Here is a 15,113-nt window from a genome sequence, read left to right as displayed (position 1 = left end):
TCTTAATAGTCGGCGACTTTAATTTTCATGTAGATAATCAATGTGACCAAAAAGTAAAAGAATTTATGAACCTCCTGGACTCTTTTGATTTGAGACAGCTCGTTAATCAGCCTACACATAAAGCAGGTCATACGTTAGACTTAGTAATTACTAAAGGACTAAAAGTTGATATAAAGCAGGTCATTGATACGGGTCTTTCAGACCATTTTCTTCTACTTTTTAATATAGAAATAATGATAGAAAACACTCATGAGAAGCATATTGTTAAAAAACGCTTCTTTGACTCATCAGCAACTTTAAAACTTACAAACATTCTAACCAATCAGTCCGTTTATAGTGCCAACTATAATAGCGAGGAGAATGTAAATAGTAAGGTGGAAAGATTTAATACTAAAGTGAGGGCTGCTGTTGACTTAGTTGCACCTGAAAAGACAGTTAAAAAATCTTCTAGCATTGTTATACCTTGGAAGACCCAAAGAGTGTCTGATTTAAAGAGAACATGCCGTAGAGCTGAGCGTAAATGGAGGAAGACTAAACTAACTATTGACTATGAGATATTAAAAGTTAAAATAACAGAATACAATAACACAGTCCGTCTTGAGAGGCGCTGCTATTTCTCTAAGATTATAAATAACAATGCTAGTAATCCCAGAGTCTTATTTTCGACAATTGATCATCTGTTAAACCAGGTAACTCAAAGGAATGCCTCCTAAGTACTTCCAGTAAAACCTGTGAGGCTATCGCTGTATTTTTCAATCAAAAAATTAATGATATTAGAAATAACATAGTATATCTCCCCAACACTAAGGATCCCCCGAAACCCCAGTACTCCATAATAAATAAATTAGAGTCTTTCACTAGGATAGATTTACCTGATTTACATAAAATAATTTCTCAAATGAAACCATCCACCTGTGCCCTTGACCCAATACCAACAAATTTTTTCAAAGAAGTATCGGGTGTGCTTATTGATAATGTTCTTGACATAGTAAATTCGTCATTAGATACGGGGGTCTTCCCAGACTGTCTTAAGACTACGGTAGTTAAACCCCTACTTAAGAAAAATAATCTCGACCCCTCTTCTCTTGAAAATTATAGACCCATCTCTAACCTGCCTTTCTTAAGTAAAATTCTAGAGAAGGCAGTCATTATGCAGTTAAATGAGCACCTCAATAAACATGCTATTCTTGATAAATTTCAGTCAGGTTTTAGAACAAATCACAGCACAGAAACTGCACTCGTTAAAGTAGTAAATGACTTGCGGGTAAATGCAGACAGAGGCCATTTATCTGTTCTCATCCTCTTAGATTTGAGTGCCGCATTTGACACTATTGATCATAATATTCTTAAGAATCGCCTTAGTCAATGGGTGGGCCTCTCTGGCAGTGTCTTAAACTGGTTTGAATCCTACCTGGCAGGGAGAAAATTCTTTGTTAGTTGTGGTAATTATAACTCAAAGACACATGATATTCTATATGGTGTTCCACAAGGCTCTATCCTGGGTCCGCTGCTCTTCTCAATCTACATGCTTCCATTAGGTCAGATTATCTCGGGACATAACGTGAGCTACCACAGCTATGCTGATGACACACAGCTGTATTTATCAATAGCACCTGATGACCCCAAATCTCTTGATTCGCTAACACAATGTCTAACCTGTATCTCAGAATGGATGAATAGTAACTTTCTCAAATTAAATAAAGAAAAAACCGAAATCTTAGTGATTGGCAATAATGGATACAATGAGGCTATTAGAAATAAACTGGATGCATTAGGATTAAAAGTCAAATCGGAGGTAAAAAGCTTAGGGGTAACCGTTGATTGTAATCTGAATTTTAAATCGCATATTAATAAAATCACTAGGACAGCATTTTTTCACCTAAGGAACATAGCAAAAGTTAGACCTCTTATATCATCGAAAGATGCAGAGAAATTAGTTCATGCGTTTGTCTTTAGTCGGCTAGATTACTGTAACGCACTCCTCTCAGGACTACCCAAAAAAGACATCAATCGTTTGCAGTTAGTGCAGAATGCAGCTGCTAGAATCCTTACCAGGAAAAGAAAATCCGAACACATTTCTCCAGTTTTGATGTCACTACACTGGTTACCTGTGTCATTCAGAATTGACTTTAAAATTCTGCTTATGGTTTATAAAGCTTTAAATAATCTCGCCCCGTCTTATATATCGGAATGTCTGACACCTTATATTCCAAATCGCAACCTCAGATCCTCAACTGAGTGTCTCCTTAGAATTCCAAGAGCAAAACTTAAAAGAAGTGGTGAGGCGGCCTTCTGCTGTTATGCACCTAAAATCTGGAATAGCCTGCCAGTAGGAATTCGCCAGGCTAATACAGTGGAGCACTTTAAAAAACTACTGAAAACACATTACTTTAACATGGCCTTCTCATAACTTCACTGTAATTTAATCCTGACACTCTGTATATCCAATTCATTATAATAACTATTCATTCAAAATTTGTACTAACCCCTACTCTCTCTTCTGTTTCCTTTTCCGGTGTCCTATTGGTGGTGGCTTGTGCCACCACCATCTACCCAAAGCACCATGATGTTCCAACAATGATGGATGGATTAAAAGCCAGAAGTCTGTATAACCATCAGCATCAAGTGACTCCGTGAGAACCCTAACTACAAAGAGGACTATTTCATTTATGTTAGGTAGAATGCCCAAAGGGGACTGGGCGGTCTCGTGGCCTGGAACCCCTACAGATTTTATTTTTTTCTCCAGCCTTCTGGAGTTTTTTTTTGTTTTTTCTGTCCACCCTGGCCATCGGACCTTACTCCTTTTTATGTTAACTAAGGTTGTCTTATTTTAATTTCTTATTTGTCTTTTATTCTTCTTTTCTTCATTATGTAAAGCACTTTGAGCTACTTTTTGTATGAAAATGTGCTATATAAATAAATGTTGTTGTTGTTGTTTGTGTCTGTCCTGCGGTGGGTTGGCACCCTGCCCAGGACTGGTTTCTGCCTTGTGCCCTGTGTTGGCTGGGATTGGCTCCAGCAGACCTCCGTGACCCTGTGTTCGGATTCAGCCGGTTGGAAAATAGATGGATGGATGGAGGCACTCCAGGTGGAGAATATTACAGGAGTTTAAAGGGTCAGAAGGAGTAAAATAACTGTATCTATTTATTTTTGGCTTTATTATTTTGTTTTATTTAAGTTAAATCATTTAATTTTAATAAATTAAAAAAAATAAACTTGATCAGTTTTAGTAATCCAAAGTCAACTTTTAATAATGAGGCAAGTACCATGAAAGTGCTGTTGGATGTTAGACTTTTTAGATGATGTCTTGGAGGAGACTGTAGTCTTCTATGAGGGTTACATCTGCAGGAGATGCCAGCTGATCCAGCACCTCAAGCTCAGGGTCATTGAAGTGAAGAAGGAGTTGGTTGACCTGCATTGTAATAGAGAATTGTTGGACCTGGCCCAGTTGTGTCCTTTAGAGAGATAGTGTGCACCCCTAAGGTTGCGCAGGAGGAGATTCCAGACCAAACAGGTAGAAATAGGTGGGTCATGATCACAAGGCGGAAGGTAAAGAGTGCACACAGTCCAGGGGTCTCAGCCCCAGAATTGGAAGAGCTAAACCATTTTCAGGTCCTTGCAGAGCTGGACGGTGTCTCTGAAGATTATGAGGTGGGGGACAGACATGAGAGCTACAACAGGACACCTCAAAAACAGTTCCCAGAAAGAGAGAGGTAGTGATAGTTGGAGACTTAGTCATTAGGGGGGTTAAAGTACAGGTTTCCTCCAGAGGCAAAGAGTCTCACATGGTGTGTTGCCTTCCTGATGTGCAGGTGGGAGACCTCCCTGATAGTCTCTTGGTCAGAGTGGGGTTGGATTCAGTTGTTATCGTCCATGTTGGAACAAATGACATACATAAAGGAAGTCTGTCAGTTATGAAATCCAAATTTAAAGAGTTAAGTGCCAAGCTGAGGACCAAAATTGGCAAGGTAGCCTTCTCTTAAGTTCTGCCTGTGCCATGCCCCAGTCCAGGTAAGACTGAGGAGATCAGAAGGCTTAAAACATTGGCTCAGTTCATGGTGCAGGGTAGAAGGATACAGGTTTATGGGGCACTGGGGCTCCTTTTGGAATAGATGGGACCTGTTCCTCCATGACGGGCACTAATGTATTGGGCAGGCGTAACAAGGATTGTTAAAACTAGGACATGGGGGACAGAGAGTTTAGGACATGCCAGGTTTTGAACTTTACATGGCGGAACAAACAGTAGTCTAAAAATAAAAATTTATAGTAATGTAAATTCTAAAAAAAAAAGTTGATTACAAAAAAAACATTAAAAACAGCTTGTCTTAATACTAGAATTATCAAAGTAAAAAAGTAAGTTGGAGTTGTGTGTACAGTAGCATATTATGATATTATAGCAATAACGGAATCCTGGTTAAATAGCAAAGATGGGGATGAGTACAACATAGAGGGATACATATATATGAGGAAGGATGGACAGAACAGAACAGAAAAGGAGGTGGGGTTGCCATTTATGTGAAACAGAATTTAAACACAAGTCCTCTTCAGTTTGACGATGACCCCCATCTTAATCAGGACATGTGGCTTTGCCTGGAAAGCCTTAAGGAAAGAGGTCTTATTTTTGGAGTGCGCAGTAATTTTGATACACATCTCCATCCATCCATTTTCCAACCTGCTGAATCTGAACACAGGGTCACGGGGGTCTGCTGGAGCCAATCCCAGCCAACACAGGGCACAAGGCAGGAACCAATGACAGGCAAGGTGCCAACCCACCGCAGGACACACACAAACACACCCACACACCAAGCACACACTAGGGCCAATTTAGAATCGCCAATCCACCTAACCTGCATGTCTTTGGACTGTGGGAGGAAACCCACGCAGACACGGGGAGAACATGCAAACTCCACGCAGAGAGGACCTGGGAAGTGAACCCGGGTCCCCAGGTCATCCAACTGCGAGGCAGCAGCGCTACCCACTGCACCACCGTGCCACCCTACACATCTCTTTAATAGTATTAGAAAAAGCAAGTTTACATGGGGATCTTATATTCATGGGGGACTTTAACTATCAGAATATTAACTGGGATAACCTTGCAAACAGCAGAGCACCAGAGCAGAAGTAATCATTAACTGTTTTTTTAATGCAGCATGTTAAAGCACCAACACGGGGTGAAGCCTGTCTTGATTTAGTATTTTGTAATAATCAGGATAAAACTGAGGGTGTAGAGATGATTGAACCACCAGGCTCAAGTGACCATAATATAATACAGTTCTCAGTGTTTTGAAAGAGTGCAGACGCAGAGACTAAAACTGTTACGTTTAATTTTTTTAGAGCAAATTTTGAGCAGTTGCAGCAAAGTCTAAGGAGGGTGGACTGGGATAAGCTTTTACATGAGGAGGCAGCCAAGGAGTAGTGGAGCAGGTTTAAAAATGTTTTACATGTAATGCAGGTCAGGTACATACCTAAATTTGGAATTAGTAGGATAAGGGTTTAATAATAGATAGATAGATAGATAGATAGATAGATAGATAGATAGATAGATAGATAGATAGATAGATAGATAGATAGATAGATAGATAGATAGATAGATAGATAGATAGATAGATAGATAGATAGATAGATAGATAGATAGATACTTTATTAATCCCAATGGGAAATTCACATACTCCAGCAGCAGCATACTGATACAATAAATAATATTAAATTAAAGAATGATAATAATGCAGGTAAAAAACAGACAATAACTTTGTATAATGTTACATGTTAACGTTTACCCCCCCCGGGTGGAATTGAAGAGTCGCATAGTTTGGGGGAGGAACGATCTCCTCAATCTGTCAGTGGAGCAGGACAGTGACAGCAGTCTGTCGCTGAAGCTGCTCTTCTGTCTGGAGATGATACTATTTAGTGGATTCAGTGGATTCTCCATAATTGATAGGAGCCTGCTGAGCGCCCTTCGCTCTGCCACAGATGTTAAACTGTCCAGCTCCATGCCAACAATAGAGCCTGTCCAAGCGTGAGGTGTCCTTCTTCTTAATGCTGCCTCCCCAGCACACCACTGCGTAGAAGAGGGCGCTCGCCACAACCGTCTGATAGAACATCTGCAGCATCTTATTGCAGATGTTGAAGGACGCCAGCCTTCTACGGAAGTATAACCAGCTCTGTCCTTTCTTACATAGAGCATCAGTATTGGCAGTCCAGTCTAATTTATCATCCAGCTGCACTCCCAGATATTTAATTTATATTTATTTTATTATTTATTATTAATAATGAGTAAGACTAATAAATCCAAAGTGAATCATAGGGCATATGAGAATATGAGGGCAACCATTAAGAAGGATATTAGGAAGGCTAAAAGACAGTTGGAGAGAATAACAGCAGATAAGGTGAAAGAAGACCCTAAGAGATTCTTTCAGTATTTTAGTAGTAAAAGTACAGTCAAGGAGGAGGTCAAGTGCATCAGAAATAGTAAATGGGAATTAAAAGATACAGACAGTGAAATAGCGGATGCCCTAAATTTACATTGTTCTGAGGTGTTTACAAGTGAGCAAGTGGATAACCTCACAGCAGTAACAGGGACTACTAAGGAGGTACTGAGGGATTAGGAAATTGTAGAGAGAGAAGTGCTGCTCAGATTAAATAAGCTGAAATCATACAAATCACCAGGACCAGATAAATTTACCCTCAAGTTCTTAAGGAGGCTAACGAGTTCAGATATAAAGGTGAAAAAAGACCCTAAGAGATTCTTTCAGTATTTTAATAGTAAAAGAACAGTCAACAATGAGGTGAAGTGCCTCAGGAACAGTAAAGGGGAATTAAAAGATACAGACAATGAAGTAGCAGAAGCTCTAAGCTCACATTTTTTTGTGGTCTCCAAAAGTGAGGAAGTCGATAACCTCCCATTGTTAAAAAGAACTACTAAGGAGATATTGAGGGATTTGGAAATTGTAGAGAGAAGTGAAGCTCAGATTAAATAGGCTGAAATCAATCAAATCTCCATTTACCCTTGAGTTCTTAAGGAGTTTAGCGAGTACAGATATAAATCCTGAACAAATTTTTAAGAAGTCACTCCGCACTGGGGAAATTCTGAAGGACAGGAATATGGGTGACTGGGCAGATCCAAGCAACTCTAGGCCAGTAATCTTAACGTGAATCACAGGGAAATTAATGGAAGGAATAATTAAGGATAAGATTGAGGAACACCTGGCAAGGAGAAGAGTTTTTCTGAACAATTAGCATGGGATCAGAAGAGGAAGATAATGTTTTACCAATATATTGGAATTCTATGAGGAAGCAGAAAAAGGGAGCATATAATATTTATGTGGACTTTCAGAAAGCATTTGATAAGGTGCCTCACGAGAGGTTGGGCATCAAACTAAGTGGCATTTCATGGTGTGGTGTGTAGATGTTTGCAAAATTTGCTCAGACAAAGAAAGGAGAGGGTGATGGTTTGAGAAATCTCATTAGAATCGGCTGACGTTAAGAGTGGCGTCAATAGGGGTTAGTGCCAGATTCTATCCTATTTTTTTAATATACATAAATGATGTTGGTAAGAATATAAATAACAAGCTGGTTAAGTTTGCAGATGATACCAAGATAGGTGGATTGGATAATTGAGAATCCATTGAATCATCACAGAGGGACTTGGACAGCATACAGGCGTGGGCAGACTTGTGACAGATGGAATGTAATGCCAGTAAATGTAAAGAATTAAATGTAGGAAGTTAAAATGTGAGGTTTGAATACACAATGGGAGGTCTGAAAATCAAGAGAACACTTTATGAGAAGGATTTAGGAGTCGTAATGGACTCATCACTATCAGCTTCCAAACGGTGTTCAGAAGCCATTAAGATGGCAAATAGAATGTCATGTTATATAGTGCCTTGATATGTGGAGTACAAGACCAAGGAGGTTCTGCTCAAGCTTTTTAACACATGGTGAGGCCTCATCTGGAGTCCTGTGTGTAGTATCCAAAAAGGACAAAGGAATGCTAGAAAAAGTCCAGAGAAAAGTGTCTAGAATGATCCCAGGGCTACAGAGGATGAGTTATGATGAAAGATTAAAAGAGCTGAGCCTTTACAGTTTAAACAAAAGAAGATTAAGAGGAGACCTCATTGAAGTGTTTAAAATTATGAGGAGAATTAGTCCAGTGGATCGAGATGGTGACTTTAAAGTGAGTTCATAAAGAACAAGAGCTGGAAATTTGTTAAGAGTACATTTTGCAAAAATCATTTTCTTCATACAGGCAACCACAGAGACATGGAAAAAGTGGTGTGGTGGACAGTTGGACTTTAGGGACCTTCAAAAGTTGACTTGATATTATTTTGGAAGAATTAAGTGCATAGGACTGGCAAGCTTTGAGGGGCTGAGTGACATCATCTAATTACTATGACCTGAGGAGAGTCCATCATGATAAACAACTGAGTGTTAAGCTCATCCTGAGTCCTGAATGACACAAAAAAATCCCACTTTGTCACACCCTCCATCCCACTGTCACCTTCTACAAGTCTATGTGGCCCCTCAAGTACAGGACACTGTCAGTCTCATTTCTTTGATGTTCATGTCCAATATTAATGTCCGTATGTCTGTGTCAATGACTTCTGACCTGTCAGTACAGTATAAAGGCAGGAAATCCTCTCAGGTGTTTAGTGCCTTACTTATAAGAACAGCAGTTGTCTCAGGTTCAAACAGGCTCAGTAAAAAGTAAAAATGCCAGCAGTCATTGAGCCTTTGAGCTCAGTGGCATTCTGTCTGTCTGTCTGTTCCTCCTCATGTCCTCACTTCTCTTTCTTTATCTCCACAGCCTGTCTGATTGTGGTCTCACCTCTGGATGTTCCTCATCTCTTTCCTCAGTCCTCTCTTCTCCACACTCACAGCTGACAGAACTGAACCTGAGCATCAACAGACTGGGAGATTCAGGAGCTCGTCAGTTGCGTGAGGGTCTGAGGACCACAAACTGTAAATTAAAGACACTGTGGTGAGTATACAGGGTGAGGTGTGTGAGGTTATGAAGTCACAGCTGATGGCCTGATGGATGGACTGATCACAGGACACCACATGGACTGACTGAAGGAAGGAGAAGGACAGGAAGTGGGACGAGAAGGACAAAGCGCAGTGGACAAGTGGAGCTGGACAGAGGTAACAGACAGGGATGACAACAAAGATAATGACAGATGACAGAAGGAGAACAACAAAGAGGAGGATGAGCTGAGAAAAGGAAGAGCAGAAAAGGTGGACAGACACAGGGACAAGGACACAGGAAGGAGAGGTGACAGGATCAGGGGGCTCATGCATAACGCAGTGCATAGAATTCACACTAAAACATGGTGTAAGCACAAAAGCAGAAATGTGCGTATGCACAAAAAAATCCAGATGCATAAATCTGTGCGTACGTCAACTTCCATGTTCTTCCGCTACATAAATCCTGGTCAGCGTGAAAAGTAACGCACGTGCACGCGCCTGCCGCCACTCCCAAACTCCTCCGAGAATTACGCCTCTTTGAATATGCAAATCAATATAAATAGCCCTTAAGCTCAGTGTTCTGTGAAAAGACAATGGAAAAAGCATGGGGGATAATAGAAGAATTTTAGCGAATACCAAGTGGAGGCAAAGAAAAACATAGTATTTGTTGTTTTAAGCAGTGATATAAACAAACAAAAGGAAGTTGATTGTGTCAGAGAAATTCAAAAGTTCAAGTTCAGAAAGTCGCAAAGTGTCCAACATAAATAAGAAGTGTTCATATATTAAATTGAAAAGGCAAGTCGTAGCCCACCATCTGAGTGTCATATGGAAGCGTATTAGGGCACAGAGTAAAAGAAAAACAAAATAGAGACACAGTGGGAAATAAATGTCTAAATGTCAACTTTAATCTGTAGTACTAAGGTGTTATACTGTGTTAGCCATTATGAATGTAGAGAAAAGCCAAGCAAAATGACACCTTTTATTGGCTAACTAAAAAGGTTACAATATGCAAGCTTTCGAGGCAACTCAGGCAACTTCTTCAGGAAAGATGTAAAATTACTATTTTCTCACATTTTGTTATGTTACAGCCTTATTCCAAAATGGATTAAATTCATTTTTTTCCTCAGAATTCTACACACAACACCCCATAATGACAACGTGAAAAAAGTTCACTTGAGGTTTTTGCAAATTTATTAAAAATCAAAAAACTGAGAAATCCCATGTACATAAGTATTCACAGCCTTTGCCATGAAGCTCCAAATTGAGCTCAGGTGCATCCTGTTTCCCCTGATCATCCTTGAGATGTTTCTGCAGCTTCATTGGAGTCCACCTGTGGTAAATTCAGTTGACTGGACATGATTTGGAAAGGCACACACCTGTCTATATAAGGTCCCACAGTTGACAGTTCATGTCAGAGCACAAACCAAGCATGAAGTCAAAGGAATTGTCTATAGACCTCCAAGACAGGATTGTCTCGAGGCACAAATCTGGGGAAGGTTACAGAAAAATTTCTGCTGCTTTGAACGTCCCATTGAGCACAGTGGCCTCCATCATCCATAAGTGGAAGAAATTCGAAACCACCAGGACTCTTCCTAGAGCTGGCCGGCCATCTAAACTGAGCGATCGGGGGAGAAGGGCCTTAGTCAGGGAGGTGATCAAAAACCCAATGGTCACTCTGTCAGAGCTCCAGAGGACCTCTGTGGAGAGAGCAGAACCTTCCAGAAGGACAACCATCTCTGCAACAATCCACCAATCAAGCCTGTATGGTAGAGTGGCCAGACGGAAGCCACTCCTTAGTAAAAGGCACATGGCAGCCCACCTGGAGTTTGCCAAAAGGCACCTGAAGGACTCTCAGACCATGAGAAAGAAAATTCTCTGGTCTGATGAGACAAAGATTGAACTCTTTGGTGTGAATGCCAGGCATCACGTTTGGAGGAAACCAGGCACCACTCATCACCAGGCCAATACCATCCCTACAGTGAAGCATGGTGGTGGCAGCATCATGCTGTGCAGATGTTTTTCAGCATCAGGGACTGGGAGACTAGTCAGGATAAAGGGAAAGATGACTGCAGCAATGTACAGAGACATCCTGGATGAAAACCTGCTTCAGACCGCTCTTGACCTCAGACTGGGGCAACTGTTTCAGCAGGACAACGACCCTAAGCACACAGCCAAGATATCAAAGGAGTGGCTTCAGGACAATTCTGTGAATGTCCTTGAGTGGCCCAGCCAGAGCCCAGACTTGAATCCGATTGAACATCTCTGGAGAGATCTTAAAATGGCTGTGCACCGACGCTTCCCATCCAACCTGATGGAGCTTGAGAGGTGCTTCAAAGAGTAATGGGCGAAACTGGCCAAGGATAGGTGTGCCAAGCTTGTGGCATCAGATTCAAAAAGACTTGAGGCTGGAATTGCTTCCAAAGGTGCATCGACAAAGTATTGAGCAAAGGCTGTGAATACTTATGGACATGGGTTTTCTCAGTTTGTTTATTTTTTAATAAATTTGCAAAAACCTCAAGTAAACTTTTCTCACATTGTCATTATGGGGTGTTGTGTGTAGAATTCTGAGGAAAAAAAATAATTTAATCCATTTTGGAATAAGGCTATAACATAACAAAATGTGGAAAAAGTGATGCGCTGTGAATACTTTCCGGATGCACTGTAAATGTAAAGAACTATTATTATTATTATTACTATTATTATGTTTGTGAATCACTACGTGGTTCTTAAATGGGCTTTCTCTTCATCCAACAGGACACAGAATACATTACTTTCATGATATTGCAGCTCTCTGAACAATTTAAATATTAAGATGTATACTTGATATAATTTTCATAATGATAGGAATTAAAGCAAGTATTAAACATGGGAACACGGTGGCACAGTGATAGTGACAAGCTGGCACCCAGTCCAGAGATTGTTCCTGCCTCCCACAAGATGCTTGCTGCGCCGTACGTGACCTTAAATAATTTATTGCAGCAGTACTGTCTCTTTCAAACGTGCTACCCCCAATTCCCATCCTCCCTTTTCTTTCTCCAAATAACCAATTGCCACATAATCAGCTCTGTAATAGACATTAAGCCATCTATAAGCTTAGAACGCCGATTCTTCAAAACTTTTATGAAACATTGAAATATCTTCGTAGTACATGTTTAATTATTCCATTCATCTATCCATCCAGGGTCATGCCAATCCCAGCAAGCATACAGTGCGAGGCAGGAACAATCCCTGAATGGGCCTAGCACTGCGCCACCGTGTCCTCACATCCATCCATCCATCCATTTTCCAACCCGCTGAATCCGAACACAGGGTCACGGGGGTCTGCTGGAGCCAATCCCAGCCAACACAGGGCACAAGGCAGGGAACCAATCCTGGGCAGGGTGCCAACCCACCGCAGGTGTCCTCACATGTTTAATTTTTAACAATATACATTATTTTAATGAAGTTTAAAACTTATCTGTATAACGTATTAAACAAGCTTTACTGCATTTCATCTTTAAAATGATATCAAGAGCTCCAAGAAGATAGCGCTTGAAAATCTAAATCGACTTAGAAGCCAGTCATCATCATATGTAAATACGCGCTTTATATTGTTGCTCATGTTTTGCAATATTATAACTGTATCACAAGTTTACAGTGAGGTAATTGTACTTATAAGTACAAATAGTTCTACTGTTAGCACTTGATGGATTAATTAAGTGCGTTTATAGTTCTTGGTTTGAAACTGTTTCTGAACCGCAAGGTCCCAACAGGAAAGGCTCTGAAGTGTTTGTCGTATGAGAGAAGTTCAAATAGACTTTGTGCATGGCTGAGGCAGCGTGTGCAAGATGCTGTATACCGATAATCCAATCAGCTGCTGTAGAGCTGTGATTCCACACTCAGATACAGTGGGTTAAATACTCAGGGTGCACTGATGGTATTTAGAATAGTTTGGCCATTCGGTGCACCATTATATGGTTCCAGGTTGATTACAATGAGATGCCTTAAACTAATAAACGATATGTGGTGAATTTCAGTGCATGTGATAAAGCCGCGTCAGGGATGTGAATCTCAAAACTAAAGGGAAACCACACAGGAACAGTAGCACTGCTTTGACACTGGGTGCCACCAGTTTGCCAATCCAAGCAGAGAACTTGCATACGCAAGGGATTGAGATGGCATGAAAATGTGTGTGGCTTTATGCCAAGTTTAGATTTTATACATCGCGATGTGAGCGTGGAAACAGGTGTACACAACATTTTTGTGCATACGCACCATTTATACATGAGGCCCCGGGACAGCAGGCAGAGTGGACAGGAGGAGAGAGTGGACAGGGTTATGGGGGTCATTTGGAATTAACAAGAAAGAGAAGAGACAATGTCAGTAGACAGGGTGGTGAGGGGACAACAAGAAGAAACAAGAGGACAGAAAATGAGAGAGAGACTGAACTTTAATTAAGAGAGCAGGACACAGGAAGTGAACACAGAGGGGTCAACACCATGTCACCTGGACAGACCAACCTCCTCTGTTGTGATTGCTCTAACAGCACAATATAACAAAAGGGTGAGGCCTCTAGAATAGCCCACCAAACAAATGTCACCCCCAGGCAGGCCAACTCCAAGCAAACAGGTGGCTTCAGGCCTGACTAGGCCTCAGAAAGGAGCTCAGGCTTTTAAATTCAAAATAAAATCAAAAAGAGTCTCAGAGGAGTGAAGTGAATCTGACCAGAGGGAGAACCGTGAAAACTCCAGTTGCAGCAGAAACAACTCCACAAGTGGTCTTTATAAAAGATGAGGTTTATTCACAAAAGAGCCAAAGGGGCTGCCAAAGGCAATCCAAAGCTAACAAATTCAGTAAGCACAATCTGTAAGAGAATCTGAACTCAAGAGCCAAAGGGTCAAAGACGATAGATAGATAGATAGATAGATAGATAGATAGATAGATAGATAGATAGATAGATAGATAGATAGATAGATAGATAGATAGATAGATAGATAGATAGATACTTTATTAAGGGGAAATTCAAAAATAATCAGAATTAAAACAAAAAATCAATACTCACAAAGACCACCAATCACCAGAGCAGTAAAATGAGCCACAGCCTTTAGAGATTTGGGGGGCAGGTGGTCCTGCGTCTTGGGATCAAACCACAAAATACAAGGAATGTGAGAGAACTGCAAGGCACACACAGAGATACTGAATAATAACTGAATAGAATACTGTAGAATAAAAACAACAGATAATACAGAATTAAACAAATAAACAATGTTATAAAAACAATGGAAAACAATGAAGTAGAATAAAAAAATAAAAAAGTCAGCAGGATCCACGGATGACTCCCAGCCTGATTAGAACACCTTCACTGAGATGAGATGAAACCAAAAGGCCTTCAGAGGTCGATGACTGGACAGTGAACTGAGTGACCGGCAGGCCGACACATATGTCATGTGACTTAGGGACACTGAGGAGAATTCTGGGAAGTTGACCTGAGTGGGTGTCTCACTGTGATAGTACAGTGTGTGAGGTGGGGTCCTCTTATGTTTGTAACTCACACTTGTGTCCTTCACAGGCTGCGGTTTAATGAGGTCAGTGAGAGTGAGATGAAGAACCTGAGGTCACTACAGGAGGAGCTGAAAAGGACTGGACGGCAGGTGATTATCAGCACAGAAGGAGACTGAACATACTGATCCACTGACCCCACTGATGGTGTCCCCTTTCCACTCCTTCTAAATTCTTCTCTTTATTCTTTTATAATCTCCTCCGCTCTCCTCCACATTTAATAAACTCTCCATGTCTTCTTCTCAGCCTGTGAGCTTCTTTTTTAAAATCACTTGTGTTTCTGCACCCTGCCACCCTGAACTGGTTATCAAACTACATAAGTTCAGATCAGAGACCCCTGAGTTTCTCCAGCCATAGTACCACAGTGAGAATTGGCCTCTGAAACCAGCTGAAGTCAGAATGCCCACCAAGGGGAGCAGCAGGAGCAAACACGGGTGGACAGTCCAGTTGTAGGGTGATGGCATTGATGACAAATTTTGGACAGACACCAGGCCATTACAGGTGAAGGTGATGGTGGTCTGAGTTGAAACCTCATAAACCTATTGCTCCTCAACATCATGTGGTGTTGTTTGAACCCGTGTCTGCTCCACTCCTTGTTCACTGCCTCATTTGCA

General features: G+C 41.0%; 1 protein-coding gene across 5 annotated transcripts in view; it reads left to right on the top strand.

Moving 5' to 3' along the window:
• Positions 1–14,744, top strand: part of LOC114645181 (NACHT, LRR and PYD domains-containing protein 3-like) — a 91,730-nt gene extending 76,986 nt beyond the window's left edge. For 4 of the 5 annotated variants that reach the window (XM_051921729.1, XM_051921731.1, XM_028793073.2 and 1 more), the window contains 2 exons: positions 8,804–8,977; positions 14,510–14,744. In XM_051921729.1, coding sequence (XP_051777689.1) covers positions 8,804–8,977; positions 14,510–14,618 — 283 coding nt within the window. In that variant the 3' untranslated portion in view covers positions 14,619–14,744. The remainder of the gene's footprint in view (positions 1–8,803; positions 8,978–14,509) is intronic. The other variant, XM_051921730.1, reaches the window with a different exon arrangement.
• The last annotated feature ends 369 nt before the right edge of the window (positions 14,745–15,113 follow it).

The sequence above is a fragment of the Erpetoichthys calabaricus genome (assembly GCF_900747795.2).
Source record: "Erpetoichthys calabaricus chromosome 1 unlocalized genomic scaffold, fErpCal1.3 SUPER_1_unloc_22, whole genome shotgun sequence".
Taxonomy (NCBI): domain Eukaryota; kingdom Metazoa; phylum Chordata; class Cladistia; order Polypteriformes; family Polypteridae; genus Erpetoichthys; species Erpetoichthys calabaricus.
The sequence above is the reverse complement of the archived record's forward strand: the minus strand, read 5'-3'. Positions and strand labels throughout refer to the sequence as shown.